The 22,334-nt window shown below is 43.7% G+C and overlaps 1 protein-coding gene across 2 annotated transcripts in view; it reads left to right on the plus strand.

Annotated features, from left to right (window-relative positions):
- Positions 1-22,334, plus strand: part of KCNK2 (potassium two pore domain channel subfamily K member 2) — a 528,695-nt gene that overhangs the window by 307,723 nt on the left and 198,638 nt on the right. For both annotated transcript variants that reach the window (XM_078649782.1, XM_078649781.1), the window contains exon 4: positions 3,731-3,891. In XM_078649782.1, coding sequence (XP_078505908.1) covers positions 3,731-3,891 — 161 coding nt within the window. The remainder of the gene's footprint in view (positions 1-3,730; positions 3,892-22,334) is intronic.

Below are 22,334 nucleotides of genomic sequence, written 5' to 3' on the forward strand. Positions count from 1 at the left end.
CCTCGGACTCAGACAACTCGTCACAACACCCACCCACTCCGCCAGCCAAACGCTTGACCCCATCTTCTCAGCATGCTCCCACGTGTTCTTCAACCGCACCACTGAACTCCACTGGACCGGCCACTGCTGCATCCACTTCACCTTCTGGAAACCCAGCACACGCCACCGCACCCAGCAGATGCCTCGCCGCCGCAGGAGCAAAGTCACTAAGTAACAGCTAACCACCGCCCTCACCCAGAGCCCACCCGCAGACCCGACTGACCCCGACGCCACAGCCTATAGCCTCAGACAGTGGATCAAGGACTGCATCAACACCCTCGCCCCGCTCAAGAAGCCCTCCAACACCCACATCAGCAAGAGAGCCAGCTGGGTCACCGAAGACCTCTAGGCCTCCAAGCGAACCTTCCGAAAACTAAAAAAAAAAATGGATCCGTGAACGAACACCGGAAAGCTACAAAGCCCACAAGAACGCCACTCGCAGACATCACCATCAGATCCACCAAAAGGACCTCCTTCAAAGACTGCCTAGAAAACAACGCACAGAACAGCAAAGATCTCTTCAACATCATGAAGGGGCTCTCCAACCCCAGCTCCAACACCAACGACATCCCACCATCACAAGACCGGTGCGACTCGCTGGCCACCTTCTTCCATCGCAAGATCGCAGACATCCACGACAGCTTTGATGCCGTCACCACCCTGGCAATCGCTGAGACCCCCGCTCCCATGACCACCACCCGCACCATCTGCCTGCTCGCCTGGACCAACATCAACGATGATGACACCATCAAGATCATGAACAACATCCACTCCGGATCCCCGGAAGACCCCTGCCCACACCACATCTTCAACAAAGCCAGAACCACCATCGCACCCCATCTCCGGAAAACCATCAACATCTCCTTCGAGAAAGCAACCTTGCCGGAGAGCTGGAAGCACACAGAGATCAACGCCTTACTCAAGAAACCCAAGGCGGACCCCAAGGACCTCAAGAACTTCCGACCCATCTCCCTACTCCTGTTCCTGGCGAAGGTAATCGAAAAGGACATCAACAAACAACTGACCAGCTTCCTCGAGGAGAACAGCATCCTAGACCCGTCCCACTCCGGGTTCTGCAGCAACCACAGCACCAAAACTGCCCTCATTGCCGCCACCGGTGACATCAGGACCCTGCTTTACAACGGAGAAACCGCGGCCCTCATCCTCCTAGACCTGCAAACACGCCTCTACGACGCCTGAATCCAAGAGAAGGCGTTGGACAGGACCACCTCCTTCCTCTCCGGCAGAACACAGAGCGTCCGCCTCCCCCTCTTCTGCTCCGAAGCCACCGAGATCATCTGCCGCGTACCACAAGGCTCATCCCTCAGCCCAACGTAATTCAACGTCAACATTGCACCGCTCGCCCACGTCGCACGACGGCACAAACTCAACATCATCTCCTTCACTGAGGACACCCAGCTGGTTCTCTCCCTCACCAAAGACCCTCACACCGCCAAATCCAACCTCCACGAAGGAATGAAGGCAGTCGCCGACTGGATGAGAAACAGCCGACTGAAGCTGAACTCGGACAAGACGGAGGTCCTCATCCTCGGATCCACCCCCTCAGCCTGGGATGACTCCTGGTGGCCGACTTCACTAGTAGCACCCCCCACACCCACCGACCACGCACGCAACCTAGGGGTCATCCTCGACTCCACCCTGTCCATGACGAAGCAGGTCAACGCCGTCTCCTCCACCTGCTTCAACACCCTTCGCAAGATCTTCAAGTGGATCCCCACCAAAACAAGAAGGACGGTCACCCAGGCACTCGTCAGCAGTAGACTGGATTACGGAAATTCACTATACGCAGGAGCCCCGGCCAAACTCCTGAAACGGCTCCAATGCATCCAGAACACCACCGCACTCCTGATCCTCGACATCCCCCGCCGCATCACACCCCACTTGAAAGACCTGCACTGGCTCCCCATCAACAAGAGGATAACCTTCAAACTCCTCACCCACGCACACAAGGCACTCCACAACACCGGACCAGCGTACCTCAACAGCCGACTAAGCCTCTCCACCCTCACCCACCAGCTCCTCAGACTGCGCCCTCGCCACCGTCCCCCGCATCCGAAGAGTGACCGCCGGCGGCAGATCATTTTCCCACCTTACCGCCAAGACATGGAACACCCTCCCCATCCGCCTGCGACAGACCGAAGACCTTCTAACCTTAAGGAGACTTCTGAAGACCTGGCTCTTCGAATAGTAGCAGCTTCCCCCCTCGCGCCTTGAGACCCTCACGGGTATGTAGTGCGCTTTATAAATGGTGACATATTGGTTATACTGCTTCTTTAGCACAGGTAACTATTTAAAGGAATGCTGTGAGGGTGGAAGATGATGCATTCTCAGTAATAGAGGAGAATACTTTGTTTGCAGGGTCAAGACTTCCCCAGTAGTGGAGGATGGAATTTTGGTGCAGCATTGAGCTTGTTGGGGTGGGTTACCTTCTGAGGTATAAGATATATCTCCATTACCCGTTACCACTTCTACTCATGCAATGGTATAAAGTCTATTGTCTTTAAATACATTGCAAAACAGAAACAAATAGCCCACCAGGACTATCTTTGTTTAGCGAAAACATATTTGTAGTACTAGGTTTCTGGATCACGAGTTCCTACCTCAGGTAACCAGAAAAGGTCTCACTGTGTTGGTCATATTGCACTCTTAGACATAAAGCTACACTTAGGTATAACGAGGTAATGCTTCGCTTGATTACCTGATGGAAATACCTGACCTTGTGATCGTAATATAGTAGTGAATCCATTAACCAACAATAAGAGCAGCGAGCCAGCTTACAAAGTATGCTCTGTAAGAAGGATATGCAGGATGAGCATGCCTCCAAGATAGATGAATATGGCGTTAAGCATCTCGACCTCAATACGAGTGTCATTTAAATTCCATTAGGGTGGGTGGCAGAGGGAACCAGTCCTATCAGAATAACACGCTTCACTGGGGGACTCTTGCAGCTGCAAGCAGAAAAGTCTCAAGGTGAAAGTGGGGTGGCGTTGTGTGGTATTGCCATTGGAATTTAACCTTGAATTATTGATTCAACCTGAAATTCCGCATTCCTCGTTTTTTTGGATCTTCAATGTCCCTCTTGCATTCCCAGTAACCCCCTGGTATCTGTAACTCTGGGGAGGCGGGTACCATGGAAGAAATCGGAGGCACTCGTAGTAAGGATACCAGGGTCAGGTTTTACTACTCAGGAGAATACCCAATTGATGCACCAGGTGAAAGCTGCATGTGCATTTGAATACTTTAGCCTACGGGACATATCACTAGTCAGAAGCTTTACAATTCTCATTGTTTCAAGTGCCAATTCTAAGATAATAATAATAATAATAATGTGTCATTATTATTTTACGACTTTCAGTATCATATTACTTTCACCACGTTATGTGCATTTTAAAGGCAGCTGTGTAGAGATTATCTAAGCAATTTGTCAGTTTTGTGTTATGTTCCTCGTTAGAGTTTGGCAGATATCATTCTTTGGAGGCACTGAAAGCAGCTAAAACTTGTGATTACCATTTTTCTATGGATACTGACAATCTTACCTTTGGATGTGTATAACTTCAGTATTTTAGTGTTTCATATTAGTTGTTCTACAATGCAGTTTTTATCATGAAATTGTGTAATTTTTGGAATGAATTAAATTAAATTAAATGCTTTAAACTCTTTTTTTTTTTAGGGTTTGGAAATGTATCCCCTCGTACAGAAGGGGGAAAAATATTCTGCATCATTTATGCCTTACTGGGTATTCCGCTGTTTGGCTTCCTTCTGGCTGGCGTTGGAGATCAACTAGGTACTATATTTGGAAAAGGAATTGCCAGAGTTGAAGATACGTTTGTTGTAAGTATGTAAGTCAAACGTCGTATACAGTTTGGCAATCAGCATGAGGGCAACAATACAATATGCAAGTTTAAAAATTATTTTAAAAAAAGTAAAACGTGTAATTGCTTTGGAACCCTGCTCTAAATAGCAGTCTGTTGCTATTAACCTCTCTCCAAAACGCACTTTTGTTTTAGGAAAATGTTTTCCGAAACTGTCTCAACCCTTTACATATTAGTAGTTGTCATACGGAAGGAATAAAGTCCACTAATGGTAGTACCGCTGTCCATTTTTTAATTTTCTTCAACTTTTTCCCGTTTTTATAATGTAATGGAATCGTCTGTGGAGCCTTAATCCATAAAGAATCCATAAACTAGAGATCATGGACTGTATTACACACACTGCCCGGAGGGTGCAGTCTGTGTGTGTGTGTGTGTGTGTGTGTGTGTGTGGGGGTGTGCGCGTGTGTGCGCCTGCTGTTTGTGCCCCGCGGGCACTATGATATTACAGAAGGTGCAACAGATGCTTGTGCAGCCCCTTCTGTAATACTCATAGTGCTGGTGCACAAGTAGTGCCAGCCCTATCTTCAGAGGGTGTTTCTTCATATCCGTGGCTGTATGGCCTCATGCATATGAAGCAATCACTTTGCTGCTGCACCGGTCCTGTATTAATGACACGGGGCCAGAGGCAAACAGGCCTTTAGGAGGTGCACCAAAAATGAGCCACAGAAAGGTGGTGCACTGTCAGTGTGACACCTGAGGCAAGCCCTCTGCAGGAGGTAAACAGGGTCCCATGGACACCCTGCAAATCTTGCAGTCACTAACTGCACCTGTCTGCGAGGAAATCTCTCTTCCCTCTTTAAAGTGCATGTGGCATGCCACCTGCACTGTGAAACATGATGCGGCTTATAAGCAGCTGGTCATTATTTCACCGATGAGGACGCCCCTAGGGCAGGTGAGGGCTCACAGCTGCCCCGAGGGCAGCAAATGAATTGTAATAGGGCACACCATCCCTATTTTCTCCCAGTGCACCTGCTCAAAGGTATGCTGTGTTGCAAACAAGAACAGTAAGGCCAATCTGTAATACAGGATCTGGTTCTCCTACTTAACACTCTTGTAGGTTCACTGTGATGGGGAGAGCATGCATGTATTCCGCCCATGTGTGAAGGTGGCTGTGGGTTATAACTTTTGGGTGCTTAAATGCACCCACAGAAGTTATTTATTGGCCACCAGGGACAGATGGGGCCCCTCCTTTTTTATATTTTTAATTAAATGTAACATGTAACCACCTCTGGTGCAACCCTTAAGGAATGTTCGTGTTAATCATTTATGGTAAAGGACTTTGGAAACATTAGTAGTGTACCTGCTTAAATGGTTACCCGTAACTGTTTGTGAATATTGATCAAAATGTAACAATGCTGTAAGATGGAGGGTGAGTGATGTTGACAGAGGATAACCCCTGTTCCCCAGTCTCAAGGAGATACACATAATATATGAGAGGAGTTGACGGCTAGAGCGGTCGACCTCGAGTCTGGGGAGCTGGGTTTTAGTCGTAGCAATGACACTGAACATCCTGTGATTCAGGTCAAATCACTTCATCTCCTCGTGCCTAACAAAAATTAATGTGTCCTCATGTAATGCAACTGGTGCTATGTAAAGCGCTCTGATATCCGATTCGGGTCAAGTTCGCGCTATATAAAACTCTGTAAAATGAAAAAATAAATAATAAATCCATCCTTTGGGTGAAAAAGGTTCACCAGCTCCTCCTATTATCTACATCTCTCCGAAGAGGGAAAACTTGACTGCATCCTGATCGACTGAACACCCTCAATTGTGAGATGCACTGAACATTTCAGTGGTAGGGCTCTTCCACCAAATATTTGAATAAAATGTTAAGCTCTCCATCAGTTCACTGAATATCATTAGGACTGTGGACAAGAATCAACCTTTTCCTGAATGTGCAATTCAGAATGTGGAACTGAAGTGATCCCACGTTTTCCCAGCGAGGACTAAGACAGGCTCTTCTTTCCTGCCAGGAGGCTGCTGTGATCTTGCCCAATGTTCAAACAAAAAAGTCCAGCACTTCTTCTTCTTGCAACCTGTGTATTACCATGCGACATAAGCAGGCTGCTAAATAATCAGTTGTGTTGGAATTAAATGTTGATAAGCATCACTTGTACCCCTCATGTATAAGTGATAGAGATGGAGTGCTTCAGACATCCACCCTTCCAAATCGAGTTGATGCAGTATTGACTCAGGCCGGTGAGCACACACCCTTCTTTTGCAACTGTTTGCTTTGCTATGTTTCGTTGATCAGCTATTTCTTCATTCAAGTACCCCTTTTGCCATCCCCCTTTGTACTTCGACACCCTGAGATTAGCATGCATCCTTAATGTTGGTTTCTGCACTCAAGAACTTCAAGAGTGTGGCCAATAATCTACATGAGTATTGGAAGATTATGATCATGTCCTGGTACTATCATATCTGTTTAGTGTTTTTGATCTTATGGTCGTTGCATTTACATGACTGGACTACATTGCATTGTGGTTGATTACAGGTGCAGTCGGATGAGAATCCAACTGCCATTAATATGGGAACCGGAACGGTCGACAGGTAGTCAGCGGTCCCGCCTGCCAAATTAGGATCCAACCTCTGTGTAATCTGTTGGATATAGGCTTTTTGCCATTGAGGCTTGTGCTGTGGCCTGGAAAAGTGCCACAGCACACGCCCCAATTGCAAAAGGCATGTTTACAAACATCTGTGCACCATTTGCCGGGCACCACACAGTGCCTGGCACACGGGGCTTGGATGTTTGGTGGGACACCATTGATTTCGCCTGGGCCTTTGTGTTTTTTTAGGTTGTGTATTGTGTCTCATGATTTCAACTAACTTCATGTTTGTTATATTGGAAATATATTTAATACATGTGTTTTCATAAAAAGTGTTGTCTAAAGACAATGCTTGGCTTGATATTTACACCGTACGAATTCCATTATTACCACACACCATTCCTTGAGTTAAGGCTTCAACTTCTCACTCATTTCTACAAAGTGAGTCAAGGATGCCTAAGTGGACCGTCTTTCCGTATCTGATTCAGTACCTTGAGCACTGATTTATAGGGACCCTGAGATTTCTCTGATTTAGGGACCCAGCTGCCCTGTGACTTTCCATTCTCGGAAATCCATACGGAAAGCTTTACTGTGATTAATTAGTAATTTTGACTTCTGAAAATCTAGTGTGAACTTCATTGCTGTATTTAGCACTGGTGTCCGGAGGCAGCAGCAGAAACATGCTTAAGTACTGTGATTTCTACTCTTAGGGGGCTATTCACAAAGGCGTTTTGGAGTATGTAAAGTAGTACCTCTGTAATATTCATTGATATACACTTACATGCCTTTGTGAATTGGCCCCAAGACATCTAAAATAGGAATAACATGAGGTGTTTATATTTGTATAGAATTACAAATAGAAAGAACTGTGCCCTAATTTAAATTGTACTGATAGTGAGTTGGATGTTTCAGGACCAATTCACAAAAGAATAAAAGCACAAAAAATAGTACTCTTGTAACTACTTCCTGTCCTGTCCGGATAAATGCATTTGCAACTTAGGGCCTCATTTGTGTGGCGTTACCGCCACTATTGCGCACTTTTTTTCCGTTCCAGTGGCACAATGTGCCTCTGGCATATTTATAAGGTCACTGAAAGCCATGTTACGTGGCTTTTTATAGCCTAATAAATATGTGTCCTTTTGATGCAGAAATTGGTTCATTCTGCAGCACACATGAAAAGAGGAACACTCCTTTTGTGATTGTTTTTGTGCAGGAAGGTGCCCGCGTTGCTGCACAGCAGCCCAATGTGCGCTGGCACAGGTGAAAAGGACAGGAATGCACAGTATTTCACTGTGAGAAAGGCGAAAGCTGAAATGTGTTGGTGAAGAGGCATCAAGCTGAATAAAATATTGCAAAAGCCCGGAGTGTCCTGGTCCTCTCTGTACGAAGGGACGTGTTTGTGTATGAATGATAGGGCTGCCAGAGCCCATACAGGACCGCTGCGACGTACAGCCCCAGGCCTCCGAATTATTTTTGAGTGGATATATATTCACTGAAAAAAACATAGGTTTCACACACGTTATAGTTAGGAATTAGCATTTAAAAAACCTTTGAAATTCACTCGAAAAACCATAGGTTTCACACCGGTTATAGTTAGCTGGACATTTTACTCATACAAAACCATTGAAATCCCCCCGTTATAGTTAGTTGTACTCACTATAACTCGTGCGCCCGCAATCCACTGCTGATGATGTCACATATTACATCATTCATGACATGGTCAGTGACATCACTGATGACATCACTGATGACATCTCAAATGACATCACTGATGACATCACTGATGGCATTGGCATCATCCATGTGACAATGAAATACACCTCATCACACACTAGAATAATATTTCATCACTCACTGTAAAATAGAAAGTGCCATATTTCAAACCATTGACACACCAATAGTAATTTCTAAACACCCACTCAGTGATTCATAGATCTATAAACATCTCAAAATGTCATTTGAGATGTCATCAGTGATGTAACTGACCATGTCATGAATTATGTAATATGTGACATCATGAGCAGTGGATTGCGGGTGCGCGATATATAGTTAGTACAACTAACTATATAGGAGCAATTCCAATGGTTTTGTATGAGTGAAATATCCAGCTAACTATAACACCCCTAAAACTTATAGTTTTTTGAGTGAATTTTAAAGGTTTTTTAATGCTAATTCCTAACTATATAAGGCCTGAAACCTATGGTTTTTTCAGTGAATATATATATGCTTGCAATGTATCCTCCTGTTCGAAGACGCACGCAAAGGGAGGTGAATTCTTTCGATTCTTTATTGAGACATAGTGAGCATTTTCCCTTCAGAATAAATTCTTTAGCCTTACGCGTTTCAGGGCAGCAGCCCCTTGTTCACAGGCATGTAAAAAGGATTGCGCAGTAGTTTTCAAAAAGCACTTCCCTCTGCATGTGATGAACTACAAGTCACGAGATGCAAGACTAATGACACCGCCCACTGAGGGTTTAAAAGTATGCAAATAATCAAAGCATCAAGAGTCTCTCCGTGCAGTTCCCAAGTTTCCTATGATTAAGAGGCTGAAGCCTCGAAACGCGTCAGGAAGAGAACAAAGAGATGGATCCAAAAGAAATGGATCCAAATACCGGACTGAAGCTGCTGGTGTCCTTTTATTAAATTGTAAGATTTCACTGACTGGGAGTGCGTCCTCAATGCTTCTGGGCCATTGTTTCACATATATATATATATATATATATCTATATATATATCCAAGTTGAGTGGCCCCAGTCAGGACTCCAAAGCGCTCTTCTGGCGGTGCAGTTCAGGTGCAGCAGAGCCTTGCTGCTTCACAATGAATCAGTTTTTTGCGCACACACAAAAAGTTCCTGCGCACTTCCAGCTCCGTTCACCAAAAACGACAAATACTCCAAATATGCTCACTGTTATTTTATTGTCATAACAGTATCTCCAGCAACACTGTTCGACGCGTTTCGCGGCACACAACGCTTTTTTCACGAGATGATTTGGCAAGGTGTTTGTGTATGTTTTAAATAAAGTGCAAGTTAAAAAAGTGATAGTGAAACAGGAAGTGACGTAATACATGTCACTTCCTGTGCCTACCGCTAAGCCTTATGGTATATGTAGTGCATACTTTTTAACCACCCAAATCCATTGTCTGATGTCGCAGTTTGATTCCCTCTAGTGGGTACCATTATGTACTGGCGCAGCTGACCCATTTTGTCATTCATATATCGGACCGTTTTCTTACACCTCTTCCCTCCAGTGGGTCTAATGGTATACATTATGTTCTGACACCGAATTCGGTGTCTGTGGCAATATATTTAAACCATAATGATGTAATTGCTTGTCCCCATCTGTCACCTTACTTCTTCCCTCTATTGGGTGTTATGGCAATGGCCTACGTGGTTTTCTCCTGTAGCTGCGCGGCTCTGAGTGACTCTCACTCGTCACTCGTTATGTGTGATTTCAGTATCAGATTAAATAGCCTTAATTTGAGCGGTGTGCTATGTATCCTAATAAGGTAGTGAATGTGAATTACATATATATCGGGAAGCAAATTTCAATTAAATGTCCGATTTCAGATGGTCATAGTGTGGAACAGGGATATTAGAGATGATAATGCAGTTCCTCATCTTGGTTCAGACCATGGGGGTAAGAGTTCTAAAATTCAGAATGTGCTTCGACTCCTTTTGTCTTAAAGTTCTTTCGGGGTCTCCGCCACGCGGATGAGGTCCCACTGTTTCAATTGCATAGAATTTTAGTTCCTTCCAGTTGCAGGCATGCTCTTTTTCCATATGTCTTTAGACAGCATTGCTCCGGTCACAGTTCACTGTGGCCCTGACATGTTCCAGGATGTGTTTTTTTAGTTCATTTTTAGTACTGCCCACGTATTTTAGTGCGCATGGGCACTCAATGATGTAAATCGGGAACTGACTCTTACAGTTTATTAGCTGTTCAATTTTCCATGTTCTTTTGTTGCCCATCTGGATTTCTTTTTTCTTCACTGCAATTTCACAAACTTTACACCCTGAACACTTAAAGAAGCCTTTAGGTTTCAACGAGATTTCCGTTTTTTTAGGTAGTTGAAAGTGGCTGTGGACTACTCTGTCCCGCAGATTCTTCGCTCTTCTGTAGGTGACTTTCGGATGATCGCCCAAAATCTTCGCTACTGTGCTGTCCATCTGTAGGATATGCCAATTTTTTCATAGGATATGCATTATTTGCTTGTTTCCAGTGGAGAATGTTGTTATTAGTCTGATCTGGCTTTCCTCCTCAGTTTCCTTTGTTTTTTCTTTTAACAAGTCTGTTCTGTTTTGTGATTCAGTTCTCCTTAAGGCTGTGTCGATCATACCTTGATTGTACAGTCTCTTTTTAAATCTTAATACTGCTTGTTTCTGAAGTTTCTGCCATTCTTTGTCATCTGAGCATATTCGCTTAATCCTGAGGAACTCCCCTTAGGGAATGTTATTGATAAGGCTGGCCTGATGGAAACTTTGTGCGTGTAGCACTGAATTTGTAGCTGTTGCCTTGCGGTGTAATGTAGTTTGTATCTCATTGTTAGCAATATAGATTTCCGTATCTAGAAATACTACTTTTATCTCACTTATGTCATAGGTGAATCTCAGGTTGAAATCCGAGCTGTTTAAAATCTTAAAATATTCACTGAATTCTTCGTTGCTACCATCCCAGACCAATAGCAGGTCATCAATGTAACATAGCCACATTACAGTTTTGTTCTGAAATCTTTCATTGCTGCTACTCCACGCCAACGTCTTGTTCCCAAAGACCAATGGTCAGGCAGGCGTACGATGGACTAAATGTTTGTAGATCTGGTCATCAAACGTGAATGCATTTTGTTCTAGGCACATTTTGATCATTTCAATGAGCATTTTATTGTGGTTGGTGTACTGAATGTTCCGTTCCGCCAAGAAGTGTCCACATGCCCGTAGGCCGATATCATTTTGGATGTTTGAATACAGTGATACCACGTCCATGGTAATCAGCTTCTATGTTGGTTGCCAAGGGGTCTCTTGAAGGTGCCTTAGTAGATCGCCCGTGTCTTGAAGGTATGACCTTAGTCCTTTCATGTATGGTAACAAGAATATGTCCAGGTAATTGGCCACGGGTTCAAATAATGATTCTTTGGCCGAAATTATTGGCCTCCCTGGTGGTTTCGTGGGATGTTTATGTACCTTCGGAAGAAAGTATATGGTGGCCATTTTGGGATGTGTAGTTTTTAGGTATTTGATTTCATCCTTATTGAGTAGATTTTGTTTCAACCAGCCATCTAATTTCATATCCAGTTCCTCCTTCCATTTGGGTGTAGGATTGCCTTGTAATTTTGTGTAGTAATCCTTGTTTTTAAGTTGCGAATATGCTTCCCGCATGTATGCGTCTTTCTCCAAAATGACAACCTTGCCGCCTTTGACAGCCATTTTTATTTCAATAGTTTTGTCATTTTGCAAATTGATCAATGCTTTGCGTTCATCAAATGAGAAATTATCCTTTCCTTTGGTATTTGACAGTTTATAAAGATATTTTATTAAGCATTCGTGAAAGACATCGATTTTGTTACCTGGGGGCAGTTGTGGATAAAATTCTGATGTTGGTTTCATCTTATTGCATCCTGCTCCAAGTTGTTGCGAATGTGTTTCAATGGTTTCCATTTCAGTTTGGGGGCCTCTATCCAGCTCCATTAGTGTGATGAAACTTTCCACATCCTTTCTGGTAGGGTCATGGTTGTCTGAGGATTCGGTCTTTGGTATTTAGCCATTTTTGGATTTTCAGCAAACAATTTTGCTAGCTTCATTTTCCTTACATATTTGTATAGGTCGATTCGTGTCTCTGCGATGTCTTTCTTGTTTGTTGGGCAGAAACTTAAACCTCGTTGTAAGATTTTTACTTCCAATTCCGTGAGGATTTTTTTGGAGAGATTGATTATTTCCAATTCCTGACCCGTATCTCCCCTTTCCGTTTCAGAATTTAGATATTCATCCGATTTTAATTCCATTTTTGCCGCATGCTTCGGGTGGTTGTTACCACTCAACCTGTGCCAGAATTATTGCTTGCACCTTCGTTTCCCTCTCCTGGTTGGTTTCTTTGGGCATTTCCTCGGCCCCTTCCTCTGCCCCTCGATGTACTTGGGGTTGGTCCCATTTTCTCCCAATTTTTGTGTTGCACCGCCAACTTCATCTCGTCTAAAAAAGAGACCTTGGCCCTTTGTTCACCTTCCTCTCCACTCAGACTGGCATCTGTGGATGTCAATGATGACAGGCCTCCAGTTTCGTTATCCCAGTTTAAGCCGTCATTGTTTTTGAACTGGTCAAATTTGCGTGCATAAGTGAATATGCGGCCCTCCTGATAGTCCTCTTTGTCACGTTGGAATTTATTTTGTTTTCTCGTTTTGACTGTCAGCTCATGTTTGTTGATATAATGTTCCAGTTCTTCTTTGAATTTGTTAAGGTCTGTATCCATGTCAATTGTGGCTAATTCTTTTTCCATATCCTTAAGTTGTTTTGTAATTTTTGTTAACGATATTTCAATATGTCGAATTAATATTGCCATTAGACCCAATGAAGATTTTAGGATGTATTCTCCCCATTCACTTAGTAACTCATTGCTAGTGTCTTGGTGGTTCGGCATGAGGTTAATTCGTAAACCACGTGGGACTCTCTGTACCTCTACGTATTTTTTTTAAAGCTGCCACCTCCCACCATTTATTTATTTCTCTTTTGGATAATTTCTCCCAAGTTCTCAATTTGTTTTTTACATCTGGCTTTCTGATCCCCGTAGTTCCATCACTATTGGTTAGTGTACCATCTTCAAAGAATGTTCCTATGACAGCATTCCTGTCAACTTCCCGTTTATCCATCAGTGTGCTGGAAAGCTTCTTTGTACTGAATCAATCGTTAATTTTTCAATATTAGTTAGCTTAAGTTCGTTTTTGTGTTTTTTGGAGCTGATTCAATTGTGAGGAAATTGTCAGTATAAGTCACAGAAAATAATTCCCCGGGTATTCTGACCCGTGTATTTTGCTGACTTCCCACAATCTTTGAAACCAACCGGCTTACGACAATATTGCTTTTCCAAATCCCCGAAGGCATAAATATAAGCTGGCTATCCCCTGCGATGGTATTCTGGGATCTGCGTCCCCTCCGGTCTGTTTTCCCCCATTTTCCTCCGCAGGTAGGCTTCCGATTTATGGTTGGACTGTCCTCTTTCCAATAATTTGCCGGCGTTCGCTTGAGCCCAATTGATAAATACAAGTTGAGTGGCCCCAGTCAGGACTCCCAAGTGCTCTTCTGGCGGTGCAGTTCAGGTGCAGCAGAGCCTTGCTGCTTCACAATGAATCCGTTTTTTTGCGCGCACACAAAGTTCCTGCGCACTCCCAGCTCCATTCACCAAAAACGACAATTACTCCAAATATGCTCACTGTTATTTTATTGTCATAACAGTATCTCCAGCAACACTGCTCGACGCGTTTTGCGACACACGCCGCTTTTTCACGAGATGATTTGGCAAGGTGCTAAGCCTTATGGTATATGTAGTGCATACTTTTTAACCACCCAAATCCATTGTCTGAGGTGTAAGAAAACAGTCCGATATATGACAAAACGGGTCAGCTGCGCCAGTACATAATGGTACCCATTAGAGGGAATCAAACTGCGACATCAGAAAATGGATTTGGGTGGTTAAAAAGTATGCACTACATATACCATAAGGCTTAGCGGTAGGCACAGGAAGTGACATGTATTACGTCACTTCCTGTTTCACAATCACTTTTTTAACTTGCACTTTATTTAAAACATACACAAACACCTTGCCAAATCATCTCGTGAAAAAGCGGCGTGTGCCGCGAAACGCGTCGAGTAGTATTGCCGGAGATACTGTTATGACAATAAAATAACAGTGAGCATATTTGGAGTAAATTGTCGTTTTTGGTGAACGGAGCTGGGAGTGCTCAGGAACTTTTTGTGTGTGTGCAAAAAAACGGATTTATATATATATATATATATATATATATATATATATATATATATATATATATTTTCGCTCGATTCCCACCTCTATACAGAGCACTCTTCGGCGGGTGCGGCAAGCGGCTGTGGGAGTCTGCTAGTACATAAAGCTCAAATTTTCGCCCCAGTCCTGTGGCAAAGAATAAACAGCACTCACACGGGGGAACGTTTGGTTATCGCTTCTTTAATGGAACGCAAACAGACGCATTTTGGCTGGAAGCCTTCATCGGTGTTTACTACACCAGGAAGTTACATCATAGAAATAGTTTCAGTATGGTCATGGAAACTATGAAGGGACTAATAATAGGGGTCCCAAAGAAAGAGCAGCCAGGTAAGCACTCCATCGGGGAAAATGATGTCTCCATAGTGGGTGCTGGAATTCCTGGTCAGAGAGGGTTGTGTGAAATTTAAAAGTTCCGATTTCAACGTTCATCAAGGGCTTCCTTAAGTCCCCAGACGCTCTAGCCACAATATCAGGAGTCCGCCCGGCTGTGCGGCGTAGATTCAATGATCACGCCGACCCCGTGAAGTCACAGACTGCTTTTTGGCAGCAGCCCTATGCTTGTCCTGATTCTGAGGCGGTCACAAGGCAATCCAATCACTTGGAAGAAAAAGAGCAGTTGCCAGCAATGCCTCAGACAACTTGTTAGGATGGGCCCTCTTATGTGCCACTGGCCGATGCATCAAATATCACCCAACGACCACTTCACTTGCAAGAAGTCAGAGGACACAGCGGGGATTGTGGGGAAGTCCTTTTAATAAAAGCATTTGGCATGACGCGTTTCGGCAATATATATATGAGGCAGGTGTGAGTTATAAATGACAGTGTTGTGTTGCAGCGCGAACTTCCAGTCTTTGCTGCCACTGAAGAAAGGTCTTACGTACCTGAAACGCGTCTGGCTAGAATTGTTAAGAATGCTGCTGCTAGCAAGAGTTCGAAATTATTAAAGCCCGTATTTAACTTCCAGAGTTTTTCCTCGTTTGTGTGCTACCTGCATGGATTGGATTTATAAACGGCGAGCACGGCCGTTGAGGAAAGACCACTGCTGCAAGGCGGGCCCGTCTCGGCCATACACAGCGCTGGGAATGATCGGGAGGAAGATGCAGACCCCATGTCAGGGTGGCGTCTGCTAGAGGGCATTTCGTCTTCTGTAAAGCAAGGCAGCGGAAAAACAGGAAAGGCTGCATTCACCCACTGCAGAGATATTTTCACCATTGAAATTTTCAAAGAATGTAAAGACGCACCCACTTGGGAATACTGAAGCACACAGCCTACAAGCACCAGAAGGCTTAGGAGTGCCACGCCCACTGAGGCAGGTGTGAGTTTTAAATGACAGTGTTGTGTTGCAGCGCAAACTTCCAGTCTTTGCTGCCACTGAAGAAAGGTCTTACGTACCTGAAACGCGTCTGGCTAGAATTGTTAAGAATGCCGGTTTTCTGTTGGGCTGCTGCTAGCAAGAGTTCGAAATTATTAAAGCCCGTATTTAACTTCCAGAGTTTTTCCTCGTTTGTGTGCTACCTGCATCGATTGGATATATATATATATATATATATATATATCTCAAAACAATACCCTTTCAGGCATAGAGTGATGCATAAATTATGCAAAAAAAGAAGCAGAGAACTCTGGGTAGTTCTCAAGTTTAGGTGGAAAGCAGCTCCAGTATAGAGCACTCTCAACAACAGCAACACTCTAAATGTGCTCACTTCAAATGTCTGCTTTTCTATCAAATTTTGTAAGCATAGTATTATCACAGTGCCATCCACTGTGCCTGAAGGGGTAATATTTTGACTAATACTGGGTTCTCCCTTGTGTCTAGACAAAGCTATACCTCTATTTAGAACTCTACTGAGTATAGCTTTGTCCATAGTTTTACATTTTAAATAAGTTACCCCTAAGTAGACCTTGTATCCCACAAGGCAGGGTGTCTAGTATATAAAAGGAATGCATCAAAAAATGTAATGATGACATTTACCTACAGTGACCGGCCCCTAAATTCTATTTCATTGTAAAGGGGTGTAGCTGTACTATGAGCAAAAATACAGCTCAGAACAAAATCATAACTCTGATGTCTCAGATGTGGGACAAGCTACTGGAATATTTGACAATTTTAATGTCCAGGTTCAGGGGTGAAGTTACATTTGTAATACAATTTTTGGAAAAGGGACTTTTAAAAAGTTAGACTGTATCCGCCTGAACCTCCAGTATGTTAATTAGTGTCAGTTTGCTGGTAGACGGCCCTGCCAGTGCTTCCCCTAATTAGTGGTTAAAACTGCTCTCAGAGCAGAAACAATGACTTAAGCCTTTTCACAGGAAGACCTGGGTGTGAGGTATGAGGCATATATCAGCTCAGGAAGGACAGCTTGCTATGGTTTACAAACTTTATTTATTTGAAAGGTTAACGGGAGACCTGGGGAAGAGAATCCTTTTGTCCCCGAGCTCTCTGCGGCCAGTTTGGCAACAGTCAAATGGGAGAGGAGTTGGTCTCACAACCATTTTGTTTCATTTGAGGAGGAGGGGTCCTCTCATTTCCATAGGCTCGCAACTAGCTGGCACACGTGCTCTCCTCAGGGGCAGAAGGAGCCTGCCATGTTAGATTTGCCTCAGAATAGTACACTTGCAATAGAACAGCTTGTAATAAGGAAAACAGAATGTGCTGCAAGAGTGGGAAGGGTTGTCCTTGGGAACTTTTATTGTCATTTGCTAGGAAGTGTCTGGGGCTTGCTATTGAAACCACTGCTATTAAAACCTCAAAAGCTGACACCTCAGCCACAGCTCATCAGAGCATTCTCTGGACCTATGGGAGAAAAGAAGAGCACTGGACTTGCTGTTTGAGAGACCAGCCTTGGAGACCTCATGGGCTGGACCTACTCCTACTTGTAGCCAGGATTAAGAAGTGGATTCCAAGGGTCAGTTGGCTGACCTCCTATGTGGCTACAGGGACACAACAAGCTTCAAGAAAACTTTTTGCAGAAATGCCCTCCTGGCTAATAGCTACCGGACCATAATGAGCCCCTTCTAGTGGACCGTGGTGGGGTGAGTCTTGGTACTTAAGTGCTGCCCCTGAGGTACTCAAAGCCTTTGAAGTTACCAAGAGGGATTGCTTCAGAAACTCTGAAAAGTTGTGATTTAGAAAATTATGGACCTTCAAGACCTCTGGAGAGTTAGCGGGACCTTGTGGAAAAAGTGTCTCATTTCGAAAGGACTTAATCGGATATAGCTTCAGGCGTGTCTTGCTGGGGAATTCTGAGCTCCATAAAATAAAGGTAAGAAGGTAGAATCATTAACATGTGAAGGAGCAAAAATCATCCACCCGACGCAAGGATTTCTGCGGCCATGAAATAAGAATTTCTTCTGCTTGGAGCTTTTTTCGCCACACTAATGGCTTAAGCAGGATTTCATCTAGCGGCTATCTGGCTTCGAGAGAACTTCAGCGTATACACCCTGCAACTTTGTCCCATTGGAAGATTATGACTTCCATTTCCGATACTAAATCAAAAGGTAAAATCTTTGACCTGGTCGAACCTGATTGGTGTTCCTGGATCAGTGATCTAAAAAGAAGGAAAATAAAGATTATTTTCTGTTAAAATATTTAATTAGAATAAAGAAATGTGTCTAAAAGTTTAAATATATGATTGTCTACCAATACTGGTTCATGAAATTAAAAGTGCACCAATAATTCATTTACCCTCTTGAGTATTGGAGTGTTTGACAACAGTAAACGGATCTTGTGATAGAGGTGCAAAAACCATTGTATCTCTGCTGTTTACTCTGGGTGTAGTTTTAGAAAACCATCAATACATTTCGCCACCAAGATGACTTGATTTTGAAACTTTATTGCGGCTATTACAGCCATAAAAGCACACTTTAAAAATTACATTTTTTCCATCAATTTACAAAAATTCGAAAAATGATTGATATAAGAGTGCAAGAATACAAATTACACAGACAATTGTAAGTTCACTTTTAGAGACAATGGCCATTAATCATGCACCAGGGTGGGAAATATAAGTACTATAAATATCTTAAAAGTATAATTTATCTAGTTGATAAAAACAGTATAAAAATCACATAAAAAATGTACTAAAGCCCAACATCTCCCTCAGCAACCAATGGACATTTAACTATCGTATGATTCACAAATGCCTAGGGGGAAGGCCATATCCTGCCTAGACTTTTGGGAGGAGGTAGGTGCACTGCGAGTGTTATATATTTGCATTACAATTATCAAGCAGACGCCTACGCTTAATCCACATGGCAAACAGACATTTGGCGATCACAACAACAAAAACCGGGTCTGTATGCGTTTTAAAAATCCTAAAAATTTCTAAGTAATTTCTGATGCCGAGGTTTCTGCACAATTGGATCACCCACCTAGATCTAGGGCTCTTATACGCCGGACAAAATAGTACCCCACGTGAATCACAGTTTCTTCCTCCTCTAAACAACCAGGGCAGAGGCAACCACTGCTACCTGCCCACTTGTTGGTTCTTGTGTGTAATGGAAGCGTCCCATACCTAAATTGGAGGAAACGTTTTTTTGCCAAGACAGGTTGAATGGTATCTACAGCCTGTTCAAACCTCTATTGGCACTTAAAGTCAAGGAACCCATATGTTAGACTGGAGGAGTCGACCATCTGAACTAAACACGACAAATTAAATTCCTTCATGGCACTTGATAGGCATTTTTTTCACATTTTTAGGCACATTATTTCGGGAGTAGTCCATAAATCTTCCCTGCCCATAGCTCTTCAGGTATCTCTTATAAAAGCCAGCCAGGGGATTCTACCTGCACCCAATCTGGGCAATACCGCTTTAAGGTCATCCCTATAATGGGCCTATTCCGGTGTACTCCAGAGCCTACGCCAGTACATCAGTGGGCGTGCAGATATTAACTCTGCAATAGGGCAGATGCCCAAGTCCATTCTCAAAGGAACTAGGGGTGTGTTCTTAGGCAGAGTTGGGATCTGTCTCATAAAATTATTTTCTGTTACTGTGAGGGCATTCGCAGGGCGATGGCCCCACAGTTCTGCCCCATATAAGGTGGACGCCCTAGCCTGTACTTTAAAGATTTCGACTGGCGGGCTAATGGCCTTTAAAACAGAGGTCTTTTGGAGTTTTAAAATCCTCCAATGGCCTGAGTTAATTTCAAATGAGACTCGTTGACTTGTGAATCCCACCCCATTTTGTCGTTAAGCGTTAGTCCTAAATAATCGAAAATGGAGACGCTCTCTAGAGTTCTACCATCCATTCTTGGATCAGGGCAGTTGGTCGTATTCACGTTAAAGACCATATATTTGGTCTTTTTGATATTAATCACCAAGTTCCTCCTCTAGCAGAATTTACTGAATTCGTCTAAGACACGCTGCAGCCTAATTGAGGATTTTGAGAGGAGCAGAATGTCGTCGCGAACATCAGTGCAGGGATTTTACGGTTCGCCAATTTGGGTGGGTCAATATCCTTAACGGCAAGAAGGTCTTTAAATAGCCCGTTGAGAAAGATGGAAAAAAGGGTTGGAGCAAGGACACATCCCTGCCTCATTCCCTTCTCCACGGGAAAGGGGGATGTCAAATTTCCATTTTTGCCAAACCTCACCCTGGCAAATGTTCCCTCATGAAGCCGCCTAAACTGGTGACATAGATACGGTGGGGCCCCCATATCTAACAAGATGCCCCACAGCTGTTTGTGATCCACCATATCAAATGCGGATTTTAAGTCCACAAACGTGAGGTACAAACTTCCACCCTCCAAAACTATATGCTTCCAGTGTATCAGTTGTAACCTGAACAACTGGTCGATGTTTTACTTCTAAAGCCAGCTTGGAGGAGGGTTAAAATATCCTGGTCCTCCATCCATTTGTCGAGTCTACCTAACAACATCCTAGCATATATATTTTGGGACACGTCAATAAGGCTAACGGGCCTGTAATTTATAGGGTCAGTTGGAGATCCCTTTTTGTAAATGGGTATAATCTCTGCCCCGGCCCATGTTGAGGCTAGCGGCAGCCCATTAAGGATTGCGTTAAAAAGCGATTGTAGATAAGGTGCCCACACTACGTGTTCGCTTCTATACAGATCCCCTGGGATTCTATCTAACCCTGGGGCCTTGTTAGGTAAAACCTTTGCAATAGCAGTGAGCACCTCTGTCAGGGTACAGATTGGTGAATCCCCGGGAGAAGATAAGATTTGGGCAGCGGTTAAACTCCCGTTAACATTTGGATCTTCATGTGGGCTTGAGTACAATTCCTTAAAATGAAGACGCCAGGCTTCCTCACTAATGTTAGGCTCGATGGTATTTATACCCTCGGCTCGGCCGGTATGGACTAAGTTCCAGAAGGCCCGCGAGTCTTTATGATCTAAAGCACTTTTTATTGCCTGCCATCTTACAGTTTCCCACTCTGTTTTCGCGTATAATTTGTTTTCTCAAACAAACACCTGCTATCCCTTATACATTGGCTGTCTCCCTTTTTTAGACTCATCAGGAGTGCTCTTTTTGCATCCCTGCATGCCGGGGTGAACCAAGGATTCTTTCCTCTTGGGCGGTGATTCTCACTAGGTTTATTACTATAAAAAAAAAGGTGCCAGGGTTACTACCAGTTCCTGGTGTACGATTCCCATCTCTACATCATCTGCCTCACAGGATCCAGTTCGAGTCAGAAGGCGTGCCTTTTCCAGCAGAGGAAGGACAGAAGAATACATGTCCATTATCATGTCTGATGACTGTATTATTGTCCCCCATCGAATACGCCGACCTCCATCTACCACTATTATATTATCAGATTGATCTTTTACTGAGGCCTGCCCCGGTTCTAATACTTTTACTTCTAATGTCAGGACCAGAGGATTATGATCGCTTTCCACTCGTGGGAGGACACGAAACGTAGCAACTTTGTGCCAAATTTCGGTGCTGACTAAAATATAATCTATTATGGATTCCTGGGCAACTTTATTAAATGTATACTGCCCAGGATTGTCATCGGGAAAGCGTCCGTTGCATGCCCTCAATGAGTGGGTGAGTGTTAAAGAGGTCATTTGAAGGACCAAAGGGGAACAGATAAAGCAGTATCTTCCTCGGAGATGATCGGTAGCGACAACCCATTGAGATGTTCGAAATGGCAATTGAAATCGCCACCTATAACAAGAGGGACTTTCCCCGGAAGTGATGCAAGTAGGTCTTCCAAATGGTCTAGGGTGGGAGATGTATACCCATGTTTGGCTGGCCTGGAATATACGTTAATAATGGCCAGATCTAATTGGCCTATATTGGAGATAAGAATACATAAAATATTTGATGTATTAGTTTCTATTCGCTTCATAGTGTACCCTAGGTGTATACCCACCCAGATACAGAAGCCCTCTGACGGTCTGCCTCCTACACCTTTTACTACCGGCTCTCTAAAAGTTATATAGCCTGCTCTGTGGAGGGTATTTAGAGCCCAGGTCTCCTGAAAAAGGCAGATCTCGTGAGCATCCACAAAGTTACCCCAATCCGGCTGACCTAGTTTGCCCAATAATCCAGCTATATTCCATGACATACATTTAAGGCCCTTTAAACTTGCTTCTGGCTTTTCCTCGGTAGCTAATTCCAATTCTTGCCCCCCCAGAGTTACACTATTAGGTTTAGAGTCGGCAACCATTTTACCTGTGGCCTCACAAATTCCAGATTCACAATTTCCCTTCCTTTATCTATAGCCCCATGTACCCCAACATTCTGGGAGTGGTCCTAATGACTCAGCCCCCATAGCCACAATGGGGTCTCCTAACTGGTCGGGGTCAATCTGTTGGGATGTACGATTTAATGCTAGTCAGTCAACCATATCCAAAGCACTGTATCTGTTTCTCAGGGGAATA

This window comes from Lissotriton helveticus, chromosome 6, assembly GCF_964261635.1.
Source record: "Lissotriton helveticus chromosome 6, aLisHel1.1, whole genome shotgun sequence".
Lineage (NCBI taxonomy): Eukaryota > Metazoa > Chordata > Amphibia > Caudata > Salamandridae > Lissotriton > Lissotriton helveticus.